This window comes from Rhynchophorus ferrugineus, unplaced genomic scaffold, assembly GCF_030347505.1.
Source record: "Rhynchophorus ferrugineus isolate W39M unplaced genomic scaffold, kcgeb_rfMv2 rfM6, whole genome shotgun sequence".
In the NCBI taxonomy this organism is placed as follows: Eukaryota; Metazoa; Arthropoda; class Insecta; order Coleoptera; family Curculionidae; genus Rhynchophorus; species Rhynchophorus ferrugineus.
This window is the reverse complement of record NW_027472585.1, coordinates 39,790,180-39,812,969: the sequence shown is the minus strand read 5'-3', so window position 1 is coordinate 39,812,969 and position 22,790 is coordinate 39,790,180. Positions and strand designations below refer to the sequence as shown.

The 22,790-nt window shown below is 30.8% G+C and overlaps 2 protein-coding genes and 1 long non-coding RNA gene across 8 annotated transcripts in view; 1 reads left to right on the top strand and 2 right to left on the bottom strand.

Moving 5' to 3' along the window:
* Nucleotides 1-14,301, bottom strand: part of LOC143198348 (EH domain-binding protein 1) — a 33,525-nt gene extending 19,224 nt beyond the window's left edge. The window contains exons 1-2 of one of the 6 annotated variants that reach the window (XM_076407508.1): nt 14,148-14,274; nt 13,654-13,784 (exon numbers count right to left, since the gene is read on the bottom strand). In XM_076407508.1, coding sequence (XP_076263623.1) covers nt 13,654-13,757 — 104 coding nt within the window. In that variant the 5' untranslated portion in view covers nt 13,758-13,784; nt 14,148-14,274. Of the gene's footprint in view, nt 1-13,653 lie in introns of all 6 variants that reach the window. The other 5 variants (XM_076407507.1, XM_076407510.1, XM_076407509.1 and 2 more) reach the window with 5 other exon arrangements.
* LOC143198351 (uncharacterized) lies at nt 1,884-10,329 on the top strand. Its single transcript, XR_013006199.1, has 3 exons — nt 1,884-5,123; nt 5,636-7,011; nt 8,297-10,329. It is a non-coding gene; the product is annotated as an uncharacterized LOC143198351 (long non-coding RNA).
* A 553-nt stretch (nt 14,302-14,854) lies between the features above and the next one.
* LOC143198346 (uncharacterized) lies at nt 14,855-18,325 on the bottom strand. Its single transcript, XM_076407504.1, has 3 exons — nt 18,189-18,325; nt 15,674-16,105; nt 14,855-15,612 (listed from the first exon to the last, which is right to left on the bottom strand). Exons 1-3 carry the CDS (start codon nt 18,192-18,194, stop codon nt 15,361-15,363), a joined length of 690 nt encoding a protein of 229 aa, XP_076263619.1. The 5' UTR covers nt 18,195-18,325; the 3' UTR covers nt 14,855-15,360.
* Nucleotides 18,326-22,790: the final 4,465 nt, after the last annotated feature.

Sequence of the window (22,790 nt, the reverse complement as noted above, 5' to 3'; positions counted from 1 at the left end):
TATTGTGTATATGTCAGGTGTTCATATTATTTTGCCCATCCTATGTACAACTGAATGCTTTTAAAGATTTAAGTTCTTTAATTCCCATTTTTTTTTGGCATCAGTCAGAATAAGTGACAATCAGAAAGGTTTATATAGGTTTTCACGAATTTTGAAAACATGGGATCGACTGTTGTCACTTCTATTTTTAATCAACTATTTTAGATTCGTTTAATTTATTATAGTTTGCCCTAGATTATTTCGCACCATGATTTTTTAATGATAGTATATAAAGTAATTATTAGTTATGATGATAAATGAACATCATCCCTTTAACAAGAAATTCCATTTTATTGGATTCCTCACTATTATGTTAAATGTAAATAGCTCGCAAGGAATCCGGGCACATTAATTGTTAGATTAAAATAGAATTACAGGAAAAAATAGAAAAACAAGATGTAGACTTGCTAACGCCAATTTAATGCTTTACACATTTTAAATACTCGTAAAAATATACATATACAGCGATATACGAGTGTAGTTTGATATATCATTGACTTTCTGAACAAAATATATAAAAAATAGGTGTTTGTTTCAGTGAAGGCCCATTCATTCGATCCAAAATTCATACCACACAGTTAAGATTTGTTAAAATGTCACAGTAGTCTATTAATAGATGACAGTTGAGGGCAGTAGTATTGCATTTAAAGTTACTGTGAGGGAAATTCAAAAAGTCACTGATTTAACAAACTTCTATTAACTCATAACAAGTTCAAGGCCGTTTATTGCACTACATTTACCGGTTGATATAGATAGAAGTACTGCTATGAAGTACCTTAAAATTACTTGATAATGCTTTTACACTGTTTAAATCATTTGTAACATGAAATTTTCTATGTTTACAAAGTATTTTTATAGTTCGAAGACCTAAATACCTGTAAACAATTTTTATCAAAAATTATATAATTCTATAATTTATTATCGTTCTTCGATATGTCGGTAATGTTTTTAGTTTAATGTTTGTTACGTGTTTTTAATATATTAAAACGCACCGTATAAGTTAGAGCATCGACATTAATTTCAGCTACCTGCATTTTCATGTAAAACAAATCAATACTATTTGGTTTTTATAGACTACAAATAATAAACTTTGATTGGTTTAAACTTAAACGTATAATGATACAGTGGGTTGGGGAAAAGTTAATTCCTTTATTTTCTGTTATTCAAAGCTAATTTATTCATATACATTTCAAGCACTAATTAATTTATGCCATTTTGAACGGTGACGGCCTATCCAATTTTTCACTGTTAAATAATGCGGAAACCAAATATTCTTTCAGTATCGACTCTCATGTAAATGATTCAAAAAATCATGAATGGCGGTACTTTTATATACAGAATATTCTGTTTTTCAAACGCGCTCTAAAATGGTTTCATCGAACTATTAATAAATATTACGAGATGATCCCAGTGGACATTCTGTAAACTTCGGCCGTTTCCGCCTAATTTTGCGATATTGCCATTTACATGCGATGGAAAGGTCCAATGAATGTCGGCAACCATTTTTTTTTAAATTCTAGTACTGGTAAGAGCTCTAGTAGCTCTCGATTACTTATTTTATCGTCTATAGTTCCAATTACTATATATTAGATGAATTCAGTGATTATTTAGGCAGTGGTAACTTGGAAAAATAAGACTTATCAACCAGTAAAAACATCAGCAAGCAAATCGAATGAATTCCATAGGTAGAAGACATAAAAGTGACGCTACAAGCGTTGAAGCGTGGGTAAATGAGGTCAAAATCAAAAATAGAAATGCGAATTTTGACAGGGATAGGATTGAATTTGGCTCGGACAATGCGTTCAGTTGTTATATTACATATTGTTTTACTTTATCTTTTTCCCTTTTACAATTATTTTTAAATTAAATATTCTTATAAAATGCTTTCTATATTACATTTACTATATTATTACACATTATAGAAATATTACTAAGTAATACTATATTATAGATTAAAATTTTCAAATATACGTATAATTTACAATAACTGGCAACATCGAGTTAGACTCTTGTCTATAAAACCAACTATTAGACGAATACTGAAATTAGTTTTATCACAAGCTTATATTATGGGCCATACCATAGGCAGACATTGAACGTTAAAAATCGTCAAGTACATTTTACTTAAAAATGCCTTCATATTTACGATGCCATAAGATTATTTGAAGATTGAAAGGAACCAAACCACACGAACTTGTTTAGTATATAAGTGTATTCTTAATTAATTAATTAATAACATACCGATTAATTAAACCCGTACTCGCATTGCTAGTAGAACAGAGCAGTAGTAATAAATTAATTTGCAAATTAAGATTGTATTAAGCATATCTGTATAATTAATAAAAAAAAGAAGATTATTTGTCTTGAAATAACGGATCTACTTAATTTAAACCACGTGTTTTTGTTTATCTTGACGTAAATAAAACGTGATTAAGCTATACATACTAGTTCATTTTAATTGGTATTTAAGTTTGATCCTACGTCGGTTTTGATGAAAATCGCACGAACAATATGATTAGTAAGTCATTAAGAAAGTTTACGATACGATACACATAGTCGAATAAAAATATACGATGTAGTCAAGGCGATAAATAAACACATCAACAGGATTGGTAATTAATATTTAAAAAAAGTTTGTAACAATCGAGCAAATTCTTTTTTAATTTGCTTAATTTAGTTTTGGACATATAAGTCAGTGATTTAAGATATAGCTATAGTTCATCATAATCAACCAAATCAGATCGATAATGTATTTACTCAAAGTATTCAGGCAAGTTATGAATGCCAGTCGAAAACAACTAGTTAGTTCTTTGAGCTAAACCATTCATCAAGCCATTTGGCGTCTTCGAAATCGGCTATGGCAAATGGTGTTGAACAAGTGTGTGTCCCCTTGATACTAAAAAGTGGTAATGCGATGGAACCAGGTCTGGAGAGTACGGCGGGTGCAACAAAACTTCCCATCCAAGTGATTTCAACACTTCTTTGAGTGATTTTGTTGCTTGAAATGCCGCGTGGCCACCAAGTCAAACCATCTGGTCGTGACTTTCAGAGTATTGCGAACGTGCACAGTTCAAATTCATTTATTTTCAATAGCGATCAGTGGTAACTGTTTCTCCAGGTTTCAACAGTTAATAATATACGACACCAACCTGACCTCACCAAACACACAGCATGGTTTTACTTCTAAAGCGATTTGGCCTTTCAGTTGATGATTTTCCAATTCGGATTCTCGAAAGAAATTCATTTTTCATCACGCGTTACTATTCCATGCAGAAATTACTTCCTTTCATTATCTGAAGTCGAATTTCACTGACGACTTTTTATTACTACCTGTCATTGGATTCATGCGGCATTCATCAAAAGGTGAAAAGCTTTTGAATTGACAACTTTATTGCCAATTGTTTTTGGGTTTCTATTGGGTCCTCATCCATTAACTCCTGCAATTCTTCATCTTCAAACATTTTCGTCCTACTAGGACGTTCTTTGTCTTGAACGTTGTTTTGAGTGACCACATTTGAATTGTAGAAACTATGTTTGACAGGTTCTTACGGTTCAAAACTTTTTAATTTTTTTATTTTTATGAAACAACAAAAGTAATGCGTATCGCAAATGCACGTTTATAGGCAAAATACTCGACATCTTTAAACAATTATAAACCTATAACGTTGTTATTTTAGGCTATGGCTAGTGAGATATTTTATAAACACCGGATAGTAATTACCGACACAATTAGTATTGATAATTCCAATACAACCATATGACTTGGTTGAGTATCACTTTTTTATCTATGAAGAAGAATGAGTGCTCATCAAATTCTGCCAGAACAGATAATAGTGCATAACGATGGGCATTATTTAGCATAATACAGGGTGACACAGAAATTAATTAATTTAATGTATTGATTTCAATGAACTACCACATTTTAGTGCTATTAATTTAAAAAAAAATAACAGTAACAACATTAACGGTAAAAATAATTAATCTACCCTGCAATATGCATCATTTTTAAGACCGATTTTCTTTTATTGTTGGATCGATACCATTTCAAATGCATACCCGAAAATAATATTCCTCAAAAAGACTGGGATATCGATTAAATAACTTATTTACCATTCGTGTTTGCATTACATCGCTCTCGGTTTGATCGATGCCCATTATACAAATGCATCCATATAATGATGAGACAGACAGATATCTGTTTTTAATGCAAATGGGATGGAAATAATCGAAAATTCCAATGTGCATCCGCCACAACGCATCTGACAAATAAAAGACGTATTCATTGATGTTTTATATAAATAACATCATGGTTTATCGTGGAAAAACAATTAGGTTTCAATAAAAACGGGTTATGTTATACGTAACAGATATTATAAAATATATTTTAAAAAATCGAATCAACTTTGTCAATATAATAGTAGTAATCGAATACGCGATGAAATTTTTGTACACTAGACATTTTTCAAGATAACTCTTAATGAAAATAATGTTTTAACTTTCAGATTATACGATTAAAGGCATGGTATTCATGTAAACATTACAAATCGAAAGTAATTATTTACTGCGTAAAATGGTGCCGGTCGAACAACGCGACAAAACTATAGCACAGTTATATAAAAAAGAGCTAATTAGCTTTTAAAATGTTTATATCAATAATGGGTACATCCTCCTCCTTTTTCCACAACTTCAATCAGTCTCTTCGGTAATGTTTCATATAGATTAAATATATAATAAATATAATTCTGATGAAAAGTCAACTTTATCAAAGTATCAGTAATAATTAATCGATTATCAGTACCTAATAGCAACTTAAATTCTGGAGCTTGTCTTCAGCTCTTGAAGTCACTAACACTCAAAATGATATAATGCCTGTAAAAGCTAGCTATGTGAAGTACATCACGGTACAAATGAATAGGATAAGTTTTTTAAATCAATTTTCTAAGGCCAAATTTATTTTCAGAGATTTACAACAAATGGCGTAACTTATACTGTATTTATGACGAAGCTAAACAACCGTACTAGGAATATAAAACAGTGTGACAAAGCGTTTTCTCTTTATCTTTTCACCCCCCTTATTCTGTTCAGTCATCACCTATTTTACTTTCATTGCATCGTCGACCACATTTATTGTACGAATAAACCATGTTAATCTGTGTTTCTTTTTCTTGGGACGTAGTTATCCAGGAACTTGCGGCATTAGACGCAACTATGTTTATGTCAATAGGATTTACTTTAATTATGTGCCATTTTGCTGAAACATAAACAACAGTTTATTTTCGGTCTTAAAGATGTCCAATTACTTTTCGTGGTCGAGTAAGACGTACTTTTGTGTTTAATCCAAAGAACAGTGGCTCTGAACTCATCGAATAGTGTTGGAAATTCTTGATGAACAATATTCCATCACAACTATAATTTATATTTAAAATATCACAATATATTATATATATATATAAGACCACGTTTATTTTCAGAGATTTACAACAAAAGGTGTAACTTATACTCTATTTATGACGAAGCTAAACAGCCGTACTAAGGATATAAAACCGTATGACAGAGGGTTTTCTCTTTATATTTTCACCCCCCTTATTCTGTTCAGTCATCACAAAAATGTGGGAGAGGTGGTTTCGATATTATAAGAAATAGTGATCAAACGAAAATGATAAATTTAGACCCGCAAAATTATTTCGAAAAATAAGTGACAGCACAATGGTCTCAGAACAAGATTCATAAAATCCTACCGAACCAATACACAGAATTCCCAAATTCTTACTCAGTCGGAATGCCTAAGACAAACTAAGAGGTAGCCTGTTCAATAATAAGAGAAACAAAAGAAGGTATGCATATCATAGCAAAAAAATAACAAAAAAAACTGTAACATGTAATAACATGAATAATCGAACATAGACATGAAGAATAAAAGTCATTGAGAGAAAATCAAGCAGTCAAAAGTGTCTCTGAACTGCATTACGTTTACGTAATTACATCCCTTAAAATTCCCAGACCTAATATAATTTAAGTTAAAAGACGCTAACATAAAATATTCGGAACATCAGCTATAATTTATATTCAAGATATCACAATATATATTATATATATATATATATATATAAATATATGTAACAATTTAACAGTAAAGAATAAAATAAAAAAACAATTTAAATCAGAAAAATAACCTGAAGATATTTTATACTAGAGACAGATAGTTGTGGGATTGAAATATTGATTTTTTCGCGAATGCTACGTGATTAAGTCCAAACTACACTGTATTTTATTCGTTATTCCTTTTGCTGATAGTATATTATCACGGAAACCCCCATACAATAAAAATAATCCAGAGCAAATTTATGAATAATTTAAGCGTTATTATAGGCCGCCGTATTGGTTTCTAGACACTGCACGTGTTTATTATATATCTCACTTTGCATTCAAGAAAATTGTGTAATTTCTGTAGTAACTGTTATTTGTAATAGTAGTAATCAGTAAATTATTAGCAAACATTTTTAAGATTAAAAATTATAGTTTGTTAGTATAAAACGGTTTTTCTTAATCAAATTCTAAACAAACAGGAACACAGCTTGTTCCTACTTATCTTTAAAGTTATTTGATAAACTTACAGATAAGTAATCTATATTGGTTCAAATGTGTTGTAGTCATAAAATAACTTTTTTTAGATAACGGAATGAATATGTTACATTTACCATAAATTTAAATAAAAAAATGTGTTGGAATGTATAAAAAGTGGAAATCGAGAAAACAAAGTTATTAGTTCAGATACCATATTGGGAAGCGATAATTTCATTTTATATTAATATTGGCCAAGTTTATTATAATTTATATAATATCACTATAATTTTTTGTTGTTGAAAAGGTTGTTGCAAGTGATGTTCACTGGAAGCTATAAGATGTAAAAATGATCTCTTCACTGCTGTAAAAATACTTATTTTTTTGGCACTCAAGTGACGATTTAGAGATGTAAAACCCCATTTATCTGATCCAGTTCATGTGGTGCATAATTTCTTTATTCTTAATTAATTCCAGTGGCTTTCAAGCAACTAGAAATACCAGCATAGGTCTTATAAAATATTTCAAAACAAACAGTCTTCTTAAAAAAGTTATTTATACAGAATTTCTTGACATTTTTATGAAATTAAAGTCTCTGGTTACAGTAATTATCCAAGAAAATAACCAAACTGCAAAATATCAGTGGAATAGTGCTGTGTGGTTCAATAAAAATGTTTAAAAAATGACTGTGTTTTCTATCCCAGATTTCGGACACCCTATATATTAAAACTATCTACGGGTTTCAATGTCCCTCTGGAAGTGATGAAAAATAAAATACATACCATTACTATCAACGCAGAGCTCTACTGATAATGATTTATCTTCATAGCGTCAGTATTTTTACTTAAACATAAGAACTTAATTTACAGGAAATTACGATTATACATTGTACACTGTAAATATGATTAATATGAGTCTCCATATTATATAACTGAATGATTTTAGCCTTGCGAGTATATATATATATATATATATATATATTATATATCACATATATCATAATATTGGATCACTAGAACATAAATTACATATTTATCGAGACAAATTTAATAGAGTGAATTACAAATATCATTATAATATGATTAAGAATATAAATAAAGTTAAGGGTTCAAAAGAAAATTTGACGTAGATAATATTTAATTTGTTTATCAAATAACATTGAAATATTTTTCTGTTATACGAGGTTATTTATATTTTGTGTCATGGCAATATTATTATAATTAATTATAATTATTAATTATTGGCTTTTGACGTTTCCAATTGGAAGTCTGACGTTTAGAACGTCTTATTCTTTGAGCAATACTTGTATTGTTTATAGAGATTTGAACATGTTGTTTCCATGAAAACCAAATACCAAATACTTGAATATAAAAAAATCCTTAATTAGGTGGACTTGGCCTACAGGGTCTACTTCATAGGTGGCGGTAACCTACAAATTATATATTTTAGCTGTGTTATTAATTTTAGTTTAAGTCCTTTGATAATATATATAATTAGACGTACAATAATCTTAAAATAAATTACATTTAATAACATTATTTTTGTTTCATTATTTACATTTGGATTTTGTTATATAGCCTGTTCAAAGTTGTTTTGTACATACGTCATTTAAATTTTTGACATCATATAAAACTCTGAGTTTTAGTTCCGTTTGGCTTTGACATATAACAAAATTCTAATCTAAATAAAATAACAGAATAAAAATGTTATCAAATATAATTTATTTTAACATTATAGTACATCTAAAATCTACAGTTAATTATACAGCCACAATAGTTTATAGGTTAGAGCTATAACCTCTTATCGCTATTGCTTTCACGAATTTTTGTATACGTCTGACAACCGGAGTACTTTGACAGGCTCATTCCTTTACGCGTTCGAACTAATCAGACAGCATTGTATCTCTATTTAACTAGAATAAAATGAGAAGGAAAATATTGTCTGATTCTAAAACGAATTTACAAATTGCGGCAGGCAATACATTAAACATGATGAAGTCTTAAGTATGACATTTTATTCTGTTGACATCAAGCTTCAAAGTTATACATGTTATATTTTACGAAAGTAACACCGTCATAGATATATACCTCTTTGAAAACCTCAAGTTTTGTGTCAGAAAACGTGCATTTGTAGCACGCATTACTTTATTTATTACATTATTTAATAAGAAGAAAAAAAGCATCTGAAACTCATCGTTTGCTGATAGACACTTACTGTGAGTAATGCATACGGCAATAATCAAATGGCAAATATTTTGAATAAATACATTTTTTCATTTTCTTGAAAATTACGTAGTTTGTAATAACCCTCGTATATAAACGAATATCGTATATGATTTAAATTTATTCTCAGTGTTTACGTTATGTTAATTAACAATATTATAGTAAAATACCGTTTTCGTTCATTAAGTGTTATTAGTTATCACCACAGGGTCAAAATATCATGTCGGCCTCTAAACAACTACACTTGTGGCGCAAGAAATGTACCGGATAATTGTGAATACCCAGAATTACTCAATTAATCAAGCTAAGTCCCGGTAATTTATGATGAGGATGACTTCAGCCTTGACAATCAAAATATATATATTCGGATATTTTTAGTCACCAACAAACGACAGAAATTTCCATACAATTCAGTAGGTCAACGGCTAAAACGTAAACAGTATTCAATTTACTGCCAAAGTTCTATTTCTGATTTTCCGGATATTACCGGCCTGAGCAGAAAAATATATTTTTGTTTTTTTTTTGTTGCGACCAATTCGATCAAAAATATATAAATAGAGATTATTTTACGCAATAGGAAACCCGGTAGGTTTCGCGCTGATGAAATGGCGATCCGAAAAAAGGGTCTAACAAGGATATATGTTAATAATTCGAAATGTAAATATATTCAAGGTGTTTGCATTATTTATGCTAATACCGCTTTGTTAATATGCCCATAGTCTGATGGATAATGTATTTTAGATCGTGTCTGTCGCTTAAATAGATCAATTGTTCGCAAGTTCGAACTTTAAGTCGCGATTTTATTTGCAAAACCAAGGAAAACAAGAGAATTGGGGAAGCATTTTTCGAAGAGCGGTATTTTTGGTCTCAGATCTATGTTGATTTTTGAATATAATGCCTCATAAGACAGTACATAAAACATTACCAACAAATCCCCGGCCTGACATATAGATGGCGCTACTAGAATTAAATCCATGTTTTTTAGTTAGCTCTAACCCTCAAAAGATGCGTATATAAATTTGACAGCTCTCGGATCATTAGTTTGTGAACTATAGCATTTTGAGTGAAGTAACTTTTGTTATTGTGAAAAAAATGGATAAAAAGAAATTTTGCGTGTTGACAAAATAGTGATTTTTGAAGGGAAAAAATACAGTTGAAGCAAAAACTTGGCTTAATGCCGAGTTTCCGGACACTGCCTTAGGAAAATCAACCATCAAAGATTGGTATGCTAAATTTAGACGTGGTGTAATGAGCACCGAAGTCGGTGAACATAGTGGACACCCTAAAGAGGTTGTTACCGACGAAAACATTAAAAAAATCCACAAAATTGTTTTGAATGATCGTAAATTGAAATTGAATGAAATAGTAGACACTAAAGATAGCAACTGAATGTGTATGATGTACATCACATCATTCACGAATATTTGGGCATGAGAAAGCTCTGTGCAAAGTGGGCACCGCGCGAGCTCACTTTTGACCAAAAACAACGACGAGTTGATGATTCGGAGCAATGTTTGAAGATGATCAAGCGTAATAAACCCGAATTTTTTCGTCGATATGTGACAATGGATGAAACGTGGCTCCATCATTTCACTCCGAAGTCCAATCGACAGTCATTCGAGTGGACTGCCCACGATGCGTTATTGGACCGTTTGAAGGACGAAATCCGCGAAAAAAAACCCGCATTTGAAGAAAAAGAAAATGCTGCTTCACCAAGACACAAGTCAGTGAAAACGATGGCAAAAATCCATGAATTGGGCTTCGAATTGCTTCCTCATCCACCGTATTCTCCAAATCTGGTCCCCAGCGACTATTTCATGTTCTCAGATCTCAAAAGAATGCTCGCTGGGAAGAAATTTTCGTCGAATGAAGAGGTGATCGCCAAAACTGAGGCCTATTTTGAAGCAAAGGACAAATCGTACTACAAAAATGGTATCGAAAAGTTGGAGGGTCGCTATAATCAGTGTATCACCCTTGGAGTTGTTTTACTATGGTAGGCTAGGGACTTTTCAATTGACCTGTTATTCATGAGGGTTTAGAATCTAAGATGTAAATGCTTCTACCTGATCAACATTCCAACGTTTTGGAGTCTGACATAAAACTGATTGATACTTCAGAGTTAAACAAGAAGATGTCTACTTTAACTTGAGGAAAATATTGCAGCCACATGTTACGAAAAAATGTGAAAAAATGACTGAAATTAATTTTCTAGGTAAACCCAAAGACGTTGTCAACCCTAATTAGCCAGCTGAAAAGAAAGCACTCTAATACTTTAGAATAGTTGGAGAAATACTTTTTAAATTGTAAGATAGGTAGCAGGCCAAATAAAAATATTTTCCTCTAGAACCAGCGTTCTTTTAAAAAGCCATTGACATTTTGATTAAAGTATAAATGTCTAGTTAGAGTATAAATTATCTCAAGTTTGCAATTGTTTTCCACCGCTATTTCTAATTACGTATCGAAAATCCTGTCTTTTGTGAAATAATAACCGTATTTTTAAGTATTTCTTTTGGTGCGATATCAATTGATAACGAATTAAATTATTAGTAAATACAATTTTACCATTGGTTAAAATAATCTTCATACTCGTTTAATATTGTATATTGTTGTCAACAGGGTCAGTTTTTTAAGTCTAAACAAGTTTCAGTATAATGACAACCAATGGTTGAAAACCTGTTATTTTCGGAGGTATATATTTACTTATTAATAGTTTGTGCAAATTTAACAAACCGTGAATAAAATAAATACTATACAAGTATGTTCTTGAAAACGAATAATAATAATATTAGCGTTAAGTTCGTTTGATTTTATCGGTACAAAATTGGTTACCGTTTATGTAATCTTCTTAATTTAGAACAGCCACACAATCCAGTCCAAGTATTGTCAGTAGACATTTATGTTCATCTATTTTATGTAAAGGCATAAAATGATGAAATGCTGTTTAATTAATTAATCTTAATAAGCCACGTTTCGCTAGAACTCTCCTAAAAAAACAAGGCATTTTTTTCTGTGGGAGTTAAAATTATTCCTGCTGGTCTACGATGGTGGCACAGGTTTTTAACCAAGTACGCGGTTATTACTACCGCATTGTTTCTAAATAAATTATTTTTTGTACTCCCTGAATATTACTACATTTGAAACATTTGCAACTTTTTACAAACATTACAATCAATAGTTGATTTTATAACACATCAAAACGAAAATACAGTTATAGTTCCAGGAAATAGTCTTACAATGACTCAGACATCTTGAAAAAAAAACCGCAATAATTTTAAAGAAATAGCAGGGGTTAAGAAAAAAGTATGCCACTGTTACGTAGTGATATTCAACATAACTGATTACATCTGAACCAAGGTGAATAATCCACTTAATTAAATTCTATGATGAATACAGGATACAATTTACAGGTAAAAACGTTAGTCAGAATTTTGCAAAATATTTTATGCTCTATTCCAAATATAATATATTGTGTATTAGTCACACTTTTATATAAAACACACAGGTTTTCTCTTCTTTGCGTTATTTGTTTTTTAAACAGATAATTTTTGAACTTTACACTATGTTATGTCGTCTACAACCAGTAATGTGTGGTATCATAACTGTTGTTAGTATTGTTTTAATAGCACTAGCACATTTTATATTGACCTTTATAGAATAGGCTATATGATATATAATAGCAAAATCTCTTTAATTATTTTGTATTTAAAACGACTTTATTTAGTCAGATAGTCAGTTAAAGAAATTTTTCTAATAAATATAGTCTCTAAAAGGTATGGAGACGCACCTGTACCTTTGAAAACAAAATATAGCAGTGATAAGTAAAAGTCAATTTTTGCCATTGGGTGCGCTCTAGATTTGATAACGATCTTTTACCCTTAATAGCAGGAATAGAAACCGATCCCTATTTCCTGTTATTTATAGTCTCCATTTTTTAAATGTTCTTAGCCATATTTCATATTGTATTAAAATAAGGAGTACATACATATCTGTGTTCTTAATAAAAGTATTAGATTTTGAAATAGATATTAATAGTAATGGATAATTGATATTAGGTAATTAAAAATGTCAATATATGGTAGTTATTTGCTCAAACTTATTTATAGAAAAAAAATACATTATTGATATTCAATATGCAGTATGCTAATGTACTTCTGAATAAATGTGCATAACTGTCAGTATGAAATTAGGTTTCAAAAACAAAATACTTCTAATTAAATTCTGTATTATATATTAAAATATAAGATTAGATCATTCAAAGATATTTGTTATAATAGCACCATAATAGTTGGGTTCATAATAACGTATATAATAAATACATAAAGCCTAGTCATAAGTAAAGAAAAAATTATTATGACTAAAGATAAAAATATAATGATAAACATATAACAAGAAAATTTGATAACGTACTAATTTACTGAATTCCAAACATTTTATTTCATTTTATCTGTTACTCATATAATGATATATTGTATTTAGAATATATTATATATAGTTATTACTTATATATTTATATTATATATAGGCTTAAGATATTATTATAATACTAAACGAATGTAATGAATTAATTAATGCTAAATAATAATGCACTTTAAATTAATGTTAAGCTTTTAAAAGCTTATATGTTTGAGAACCAGCAAGTGATAATTAACAGGATATTTCTTCCGTATAAAACATAGTATAAAATAGATAAAAATATGATGCAAATACCATTAATTGAAATTAACATTCTCTTGTATGTTGCAAAGCCTAATCAAAATAATTGTTAGATGATGTAAACTAACAGCAGTGTAATATCATTCCTTGTTAATATTGAATTTAAACAAAAACTTACCACTTAGGTGTAAAATCCACAGATAATTGATGGTAAGATACTGTGAACTGGAACTTTGCAGCTCTTTTGTTGACACGTTGTAACCTTTTCCAGACAGAGCCCATGTTTCGGCCCTCTAATCCAACACACGACTGCATGATTTCAAATTTTTTGTTATTAAAATTTAAAACTAAACCAGCCAACTATCACACATTACACTTCATGCATAGTCAAACGAAAACACAAACCATGCATAAAATAAAAGAAACAGGATGGTGCTATCATGTTTGCCACAATTATCAGTTCTCTTGAAATTGTTTGTCCAGGAAATATCCCTGTATATGTTTACAAAGCTGGTAGCTAAAAAAAGGGAACTAAAAAACGACTAATCAGGCAAGTTGAAAATAATGTGACACTAAAAATCGTTTTAAATTAATTGATTCACTGCACACTAATGAAACTTTTACATTTAATGGTTTTACACTGTTTCACTACGGTTTCCAACGCAGGCATACCTTTATATGATTTTTCTATTCAATTACGCATTTTAAAAACGTATTTTTGTAAATATTGTTGTTTTCTTTCTGGAACCACAAGACAGTCAAGTGTCAATACTTTATTTATAGAAGATTATGTATCTCTGAAATGTACATATGCCAATGTCATAGTATAAGTAGATATCATTTTCAACTTTTAGTATCTGTTATCCCGTATAGATGGCGCGCGATAATAAATAGAAAACTATCAATAAAAGATATCGCTGCCGTGCACTAGATGTCGCACCACGAAGTTTTCGCTATTCTGTACTAGATGTCCGGTCGGTTCGAAGGTGATTTTTGAAATCTGTTTCATGTATTTCCCCGTTAATAATTTTGAACTAATTCTGATTAAAAATAAATATGTAAAATATGCTTAAACACTTGTATTAAAATATACAAACATTGAAATATACATATTCCTATATTACAGAATAAGTAGATCTCATCTTCGATTTATATTATCCATTTACTGCATAGATGGCGCACAAGATTAAATAGAAATCTATCTTCAGGGGATATTGGCGAATGTGCACTAGATGTCGCCCTGGGGAGGTTTTGCTGTTCCTGATATGGGGTTTGCTGTTATTAATTTTTAGTTTGTACCGATTTGAATAGATGACACTGCATTGAAAGTTACTTTTATATATTGCTGTTAGGGAAATAAAATATCATATATGCTTGCACAATTATATTTAAATATAAAAACATAAATACAAAATGATTCTAAATGCTGCAGTACTAATATATTCTCTGATTATGGCATATAAAAAATAATAAACTAAGTTGATTAGAAATACAAATTCAAAATATTTCTTGCTGAATTTTGTTTTGTGTTGTCTTGGTGTTAATACAGTTTTGTTGGTATGAAGGAATATGTACAGAGAAAAAGCATATTTTGAATTTGTGCTTCCAAAAGCTGCTCTAAAAAATATCTCATAATCCGTTTCGTAACACGCATTCTTCGTTATGATTTTTGGATCTTAAACGTTCTATTTATACAAATATTAAAGCTATACTTCTCCCGTCCTTATTAGGACGAAAATATGATTAAATCTATATTGCACATTAAAAAATCTTAATAGTTAAAAAATAATCAGGCACAGTTGATTATTAGAGATCGCTTCGAATATTTTTATTCGCTAAAAATATTTGAAGCGAGATTTCACGGCGTTGACGACGATTTCTTCTTTTAATACTGATAGCCTCCGTTACCTCCGGAAGGATATCCACCACCGTATCCTCCTCCTACTTGTTGGTAACTAACTTTTGGTTTGTAGCCTTCTCCATCAGCGGTATATTCGACGGTCTGGAGACGACCATCAGGAAGAAGAGCGAAGTACTTACCTTGAGCAACATCTCCTTGTCTCTGTTCTTTGTGGCCAAAGTCATTTCCGGATTGAGCGTCTTGGACGTGGTACTCGAATTCATAATTGGCTGGTTGCTGATGAATAAAATGTATCGATGTTAACTTTATTATTGAGTTACCAGTTGGGTTTTCTTACAGATGGGTAGTCATAACCTCCTCGGCCATATCCATTTGATGGTGCTCCGTATAAGGAACTTGGTGCGCCATAAGATGCACTTGGGGCACCGTAGGATGAACTTGGAGCCCCGTAAGTTGAGCTTGGAGAGCCGTAAGTGGAGCTTGGCTTTCCATTGGAACCACCTGGTGCTCCGTAGGTGGAACTAGGAGCCCCATAGGAAGTACTGGGAGTTCCATAACTGGTGCTTGGAGGGATGTATGTTTTGGTAGGTGCTCCGTATTGGCCGTTTGGTCTGCTCACTGCTTGTGTTTGACCTGGGGCGCCATATGTGGATGAAGGTGGAAGATACTGGTTTTGAGGTGGCAGGTATTGATTTTGAGGAGGGAGATATTGACCGACTGGTGGTTCGGCCAAAACCACAGAAAGAGCAGCCACAGCGAAAATTATAACCTGAAAATTTAATAATAAAGTCACGTATAATCAAACTCAAAGATATATATCTGTTATTATTATAGTATTTATGTAGAACTACTAATATATAAACTCTACCCTCATAATGTTTATGTAAAATGGAATGTAAAGCGGAGGAATTGGTGGTTTAACTGCATAGCGTGTTGAGACCATCTGATTCTGGAGCAGAGAAGTAGCTGCTTTTATACACAAGAGGATGAACTATTCCTATCAATTTAACACACATACAATCGATGACCTTATAGTTTAAAAACGCTCATTTCATTGCACAATTGATTTTCCTTTCTCTAATTTTTATCATTAGCTCTAAATGCAAAACGAATATTGGCTCAGTTTTACCTCTTTACAATTTTTTTGCTAACACATTGTTAAATATGAGCAATACATATTTGGAATATTAATTTTTTTTGTGTCCATTTATTTTAAAAAAGATCATATAATGTAATGATTGTAATCCTCACATTTGTTTTTATTTATTATGTATATGAGTTTACTTGGGTATATATATCTTCATTCGTAAAATATTTATATTTAGATAACCTACTGAACAAAAGAAAAAACTATATAATATTTATTAACCTGAGTTCTGCACTTATACAAAATGTTTATATTTATAATGAGATAAAAAAAAACTGTTATAATTAAAAAACTAGTAAATGCATTTTTTCTATATTGATATTTCTATATTTGTTTTAAATTGGCGTAAAAAAGTATAAGTAAAATGATTTGCATTATTAACAATGAGGCCATCTTATTTTTTATTTTTGTTTAGCATAAAAATTGGTAATTAGATAATATTAATTATAATCTACATCTATGTAACTATAGAGTACAAATAACTGGGTGGACCCACAAATAACGCAAAAATTAAGAGCTACACAGTCTACACATGTGGTTTTCACACACATAAACAGACTAATTACAATGGTTATATAATAATATATTTGGATATGACACTAGACGCCAAGCTCAAAGATCTAACCCAAGCTCAAAGATCTAAACCAACTGTGAGTGTGAGAAAAAACACCAAGTGAGATTACGTGTTACATTTGGACCTATGGTATTAAACTGTGGGGTACAACTAGCAATTCTAACATAGTTATCCTCCAGAGTTTCCAGAATAAAGTGTTGCCAGAATAAAGCCATCGTCGATGCCCCATATTACGTGTCAAACAAACTGATTCAGCGCGATATCCCCATAGAACCTATAACGAGTGTGATTCGGAGTGTTAGTGCGGAGTACTCTGAAAGTCTATTAGTACATCCTAATGTACTTGTCAAACATTGAAATGTGCGCGATGACAGTGTAGTGCATAGGCTCAAACTCAAACTACCATACGAACTGATTAATAGACACATAGAGTGAAATTTAATCTCAATAATCTCTAGAATAAGTTAGAATAATATCTAGAATACGAATTAGATTATAAGTTGTGCAGCAGATCACTTACTCAAGCAATATTATACATATCAGGATAACATAGTTATATTATATAACAGAAATCATATGATAATACTTATTGCCCACGAGCAGATTGTTGAAGTTCTAAGAGATTAATAAATAAATATATATATGCCTTTTAATTAAAAACATGTAAGTTGTAATTAAAAAACTGTACAATTATACAACAAATATAGTTTGTATAAAAAGGTTTTGAAATAATACTTACTATGATTTAATAAAAAAAATGTTTGAACAATATAATTTTAATTTTCACACAATTTATTCTAATTTTCATAGACCATTTAATATGTCTTTTATTATCTATTCTGAACAATCAAATTCTAACAGTTTGATACAAATAAAGAAAAGTCAATGCTTTTATAGACTTTTTTTTATAGCCAAATGTGTTTTTGTTTAACTGATCCTGTGATTTTTAAAATGTGTTCTTGTTTGTGTATAATGTATACATATTATCTCACCTTAATAAAAAAAGATAATATCTTTAAGATTGGTTTGTTATGGTTAAATAGAACATTTGTTTTTTTTTATAAGCCAATAATTTTTTTTGAAATTTTTCTTGTTCATTTTAGATGAAAATATATTGAAAATATATCCTACCTTCATGCTTCTTCTGTTAAGTAACGAACAAACGCAAAACTGTTGCTCTAACTGTTGGTTGAAGATGCGTTGGGATGATCTGATAATTGGAAACAAGTGCGAAAGTTTATATACGCAGAAGATCGAATACGTCTGGTGGGTGGATCTTCACATTAATTTACTTTCATCCGAAAACCTTGCTATGAACCCTCGCTCTTCCCAAAAGAAAAAAAAACGCCGATCCGTCCTCCTCCCTTTTGCTTCTTCGCGCCACTTGTCTCCCTTCTCTCTCACTCTACGGTATACCGTCGCTCGATTTTTTCGCTAAACGATGCCTACGAAGATATGGCTCAAGACAGATGGTATGTTTACAAGTTGTGCATATTTTTCTCTAGGCCTTTCGTGTTTTTTGTCGGTGAAGTATACTCTTTGTTACGTCAGGATTGTTTAGTAATGTTTTCCACAACTTTTGTTAGTTTAATTTGTGTGTTAATTAAGTTAAACAAATAGTATTAGATTATTATTTTTGCCATTCATTGTAATTAAAAGTTCGTTGATCAATTAGTGGTTTAATGCTTGGTTTCGTGTTTGTTGGTAATGTTCCATTGCCTTTCACACTAATTCTAACTAATCATGTTTCTCTTATAGCAGAGTAAAGGAAATTTAAAAATAACATGTTACTAAATCTTTTTTCACAGTATTTTCAATATAAGATCAGAAATGTGAATGATATACAACATTAAATAAAATTATAAATGTCTGTATATCAAAATACATTTAAATATATGCAAGCTATCTCAAGAATTAACACTAATATTGTTTAAATGGCATTTAGTTAAATATAATTTCTATTAAGTATAAATAATCAACAAAGTATTGATAAGTTTAAATTATTACACTACTATTTAGAAATATTAGGAAATTATTCTTTATCCAAATTTATAAATAAAAATTTATGGTTTTTTTGTTTATTTATTGCACCCTACTATGTCACCCGTCTAGATAGTTCATCTTTAGTTTGTCTTCTATGGCTTTGGTTTATCTACTAGCCTTTGCTTTGTTTTATAATCCATATGAGAACTAACAACACACCAACAATAGAAAAATTTCTATAAGATTCTATGATTAAAATTCATTAAAACCCCATAAAGCTATTTTATAATTGTCAATATTTTTTGTAACATCCATTTTAACTCTCGATATACAAATTAATTTATTACTTGTAATATTTGGTTAGTGCTTCGTTAAGAAATGTATTTACCAGTGAAGACTGAAATTAATATGAAGCTAATACCATTAAAAGTCACAGGAAGATCTTACCAACCTTTAGAATTACCTTTAGTACAATAATATACTAAAGTCTCCAGAACTCTATTAATTACCATCAGTCGTTAAGCAAGAACAATTTTGCTTAATTATTTTCTGTTCATCAGGCATCAAATTAAATTAAAAGCTGAGTCCGAAAATCCAAATATCTTGTAAATAAAGAGAACAGACGATTATAGTTTTTCTCGAATTTTGAAAAACTATTTTGGGATGAAATGTTCCCATATGTCAGGTTTTTCTTTCACTGCGAAATATAATTTGTTTTCTCTACAAAAAAAAGATAAAATTTACTTTACGTGATCAAATTATTCCTAATCGTTGTTTAACCAAAGGTGACATAACTCTGCAATAATTCCAACCATACTGGTGATTTTGGTAGATATTATAAATTTATTGCATAAAAGGTATTCTAGTCTAAGAATTAAAAAAAAAGTCGATTTTCTTTTAATTATATTTTCAAAGATTAACTTTTTGAAAATATGACTTTAAAAGTATTTTTTAAAATTTCAATTATTTTTGTCGATTTAGTTGTTTTAGTGAGTTGCCATCTATCTACTTTTTTCGAGACGTTTGACATAATATTTAAAGTTCTACAGAATTAATTTACATGAAATTTGATATTTTATCTATCTTATAAAAGTAAAAAATAAATAAATAAAACACTTTGTATATGCACACTAACAGTTCAATTGAAAAGTCCCTGGCCTACCATAGTAAAACACATTTGGAAAAAAAAAATTATTCAACATAATTCCCTTCAAGGGTGATGCACTGATTATACCGACCCTCCAATTTTTCGATACTATTTTTGTAGTGCGATTTGTCCTTCACAATAGGCCTCAGTTTCGCCGATCACCTCTTCATTCGAAGATAATTTCTTTCCAGCGAGCATTCCTTTGAGATCTGAGAACAGGAAATAGTCGCTGGTGGCCAGATCTGGAGAATACGGTGGATGAGGAGCAATTCGAAGCCCAATTTATGGATTTTTGCTATCGTTTTCACTGATTTGTGACACGGTGCATAGTCTTGGTGAAACATTTTCATTTTCTTCAAATGCGGCCGTTTTTCGACCATTTCATCCTTCAAACGGTCCAATAACGCTATGTAATAGTCGCTATTGATGATCCTTCCTTTTTCAAGGTAGTCAATGAAATTTATTCCATGCACATCCCAAAATACAGACGCCATAACCTTGCCAGCCGACTGTTGCGTTTTCCCACGCTTTGGAGCGGGCCCATCGTGTGCAGTCCACTCGGATGACTGTCGATTGGACTTGTGAAATGATGCAGACATGTTTCATCTATTGTCACATATCGAAGCAAAAACTCGAGTTTATTACGCTTGATCCTCTTCAAACACTGCTCTGAATCATCAACTCATCGTTGTTTTTGGTCAAAAGTGAGCTCGCGCGGTACCCACTTTGCACAGAGCTTTCTCATACCCAAATATCCGTAAATGATATGATGTACACGTTCAGTTAATATCTTTAGAGTGTCTGGTATTCCATTCAATTTCAATTTACGGTTATTCAAAATCCTTTCAATTTTTGATGGTTGATTTTCCTGGGGCAGTGTCCGGAAACTCGGCATCAAGTCAAGTTTTGCTTCAACTGTATTTTTTGCTTTTTATCAATTTTTTTCACAATAACAAAAGTTGCTTCACTCAAAATGCTATAATTCATAATCTAATGATCCAACAGCTGTCAAATTTATAAAGGCATCTTTTGAGGGTTATCGACATTCGTAGAATATCTGAAAAGTTTCCAATGGTATGTTGTTCGGTAATTTTACGAAAATATCTGCCAGTTGCTTCTGTGAAGGAAATGTACTCTGCTCGAAAACTTCCTAGAATAGTTCAATTAGGCTGAGATCTCGCCTTGACTGGTGTGATTGTGCTGACCGATGAAAATGTCTGATGATATTCATTCTCCTCAAACCAAAGAGTGAACCTTTTTGGTTGTGTATATGCACATTATTATCTTGAATTATAAAAGTGCTCGGTAGCAATATGCTAGTTATAGTAAGAACTTTGAACCATGAAACTTACCATGTAGAATTGCACCACTGTACCATCGAGTACTTTGAATGGTCATCCATACAGTTATTTTATTTATTGTTCTAGTTTTCTAGATATTAATTAAATTAATCATCATCACTTTATCTGGCCAGTTATTTACATGAGAGGACCAACTTGATACCTGATTGAAATATCTTTCCGCCCATATTATAAGGAAACCTTCTCTTTGCTTGACTGTAGGAAGAAGGCAGTGCGTGTCATAGACTTTTTTTGGGGTATATCGTTTGTAGGAAACAATATCCAGGTATTATGACCATTGCGTTTCTATTATAAAGGGTTTACTGATTTTGCCGAACTGTTTTTGTGGACACAATACTTTTTAATATTTGTCGGTCTCTGTTAGTTGACTTTGCGTTCCACTCAAATTCCTCTTCCTCTTCTTTGATGATGTTTTATCATATCTTGTGTATTACCGTGAATACTGTAGCTTAAAAGTCTAAAATAGTCTAAGCGATCACACAATTGGCATGAAAACTGAGCAATATATAAGCATCGCATTATTTACACCGAGGTAGTATTGCAAAAGGATGTACTATATATTGTAGGGTGTTCCTATTGATTTGTTTATCCTTTGAATGGCTAAATAAGGACGCTTTGTTTCAGGATTTTAATTCACTTAAAATTAAGACGGAATTCTAGTAGAGATAATGAGACATCCAATACATATTAGTAATACATATTAGAGAGAAGGTTTATTTCACTTTTCATGCAATTATTTTTTATTACACGACCCAATTTTTTTGCACATTTCATTTTTTATAGGTTTGGTGTATTATTCAATGTTATCATAATTTTTTCACCTTTTTTAGATAGTTGTTAAAATCGGCGTGACAAATTTTACATTTATTTTAAGGTCGTATGAAAATATCATCTTGCAATAAAAATATTTCTTTTTTGGTGTTCCTTCATTATGTTTGAAGTGCCTTATTTGGTATCAGTATATAAAAGGCGTTATGCCAAATATTTTGTTTAATATTTATGTTCCTACGATATTTAATAAATTCGTGGAAATGCCATAAACATTTCTAGAAAAATTTTATTTAAATTTTAAAAAATTTCCTTCAAAACCAATACTCTAACATATTCTCCAATTTATGAGTTCTATGTCAGTTACTAGGTCTTTGTCAAAAATAGTTTTTCACGAAATTAATTTTTTAAGTCAGTTAAACCAGAAATCAGAGGACACTAAATCTGTCAAATAAGATTGATGCTGAAACGACT

Bases quoted from the DNA above. Each gene is read 5' to 3' on its own strand.
- LOC143198346 (XM_076407504.1), bottom strand. The intron at 15,613-15,673 runs GTAAGAAAACCC...TTTATTCATCAG, and splicing joins GAGGTTATGACTACCCATCT to CAACCAGCCAATTATGAATT.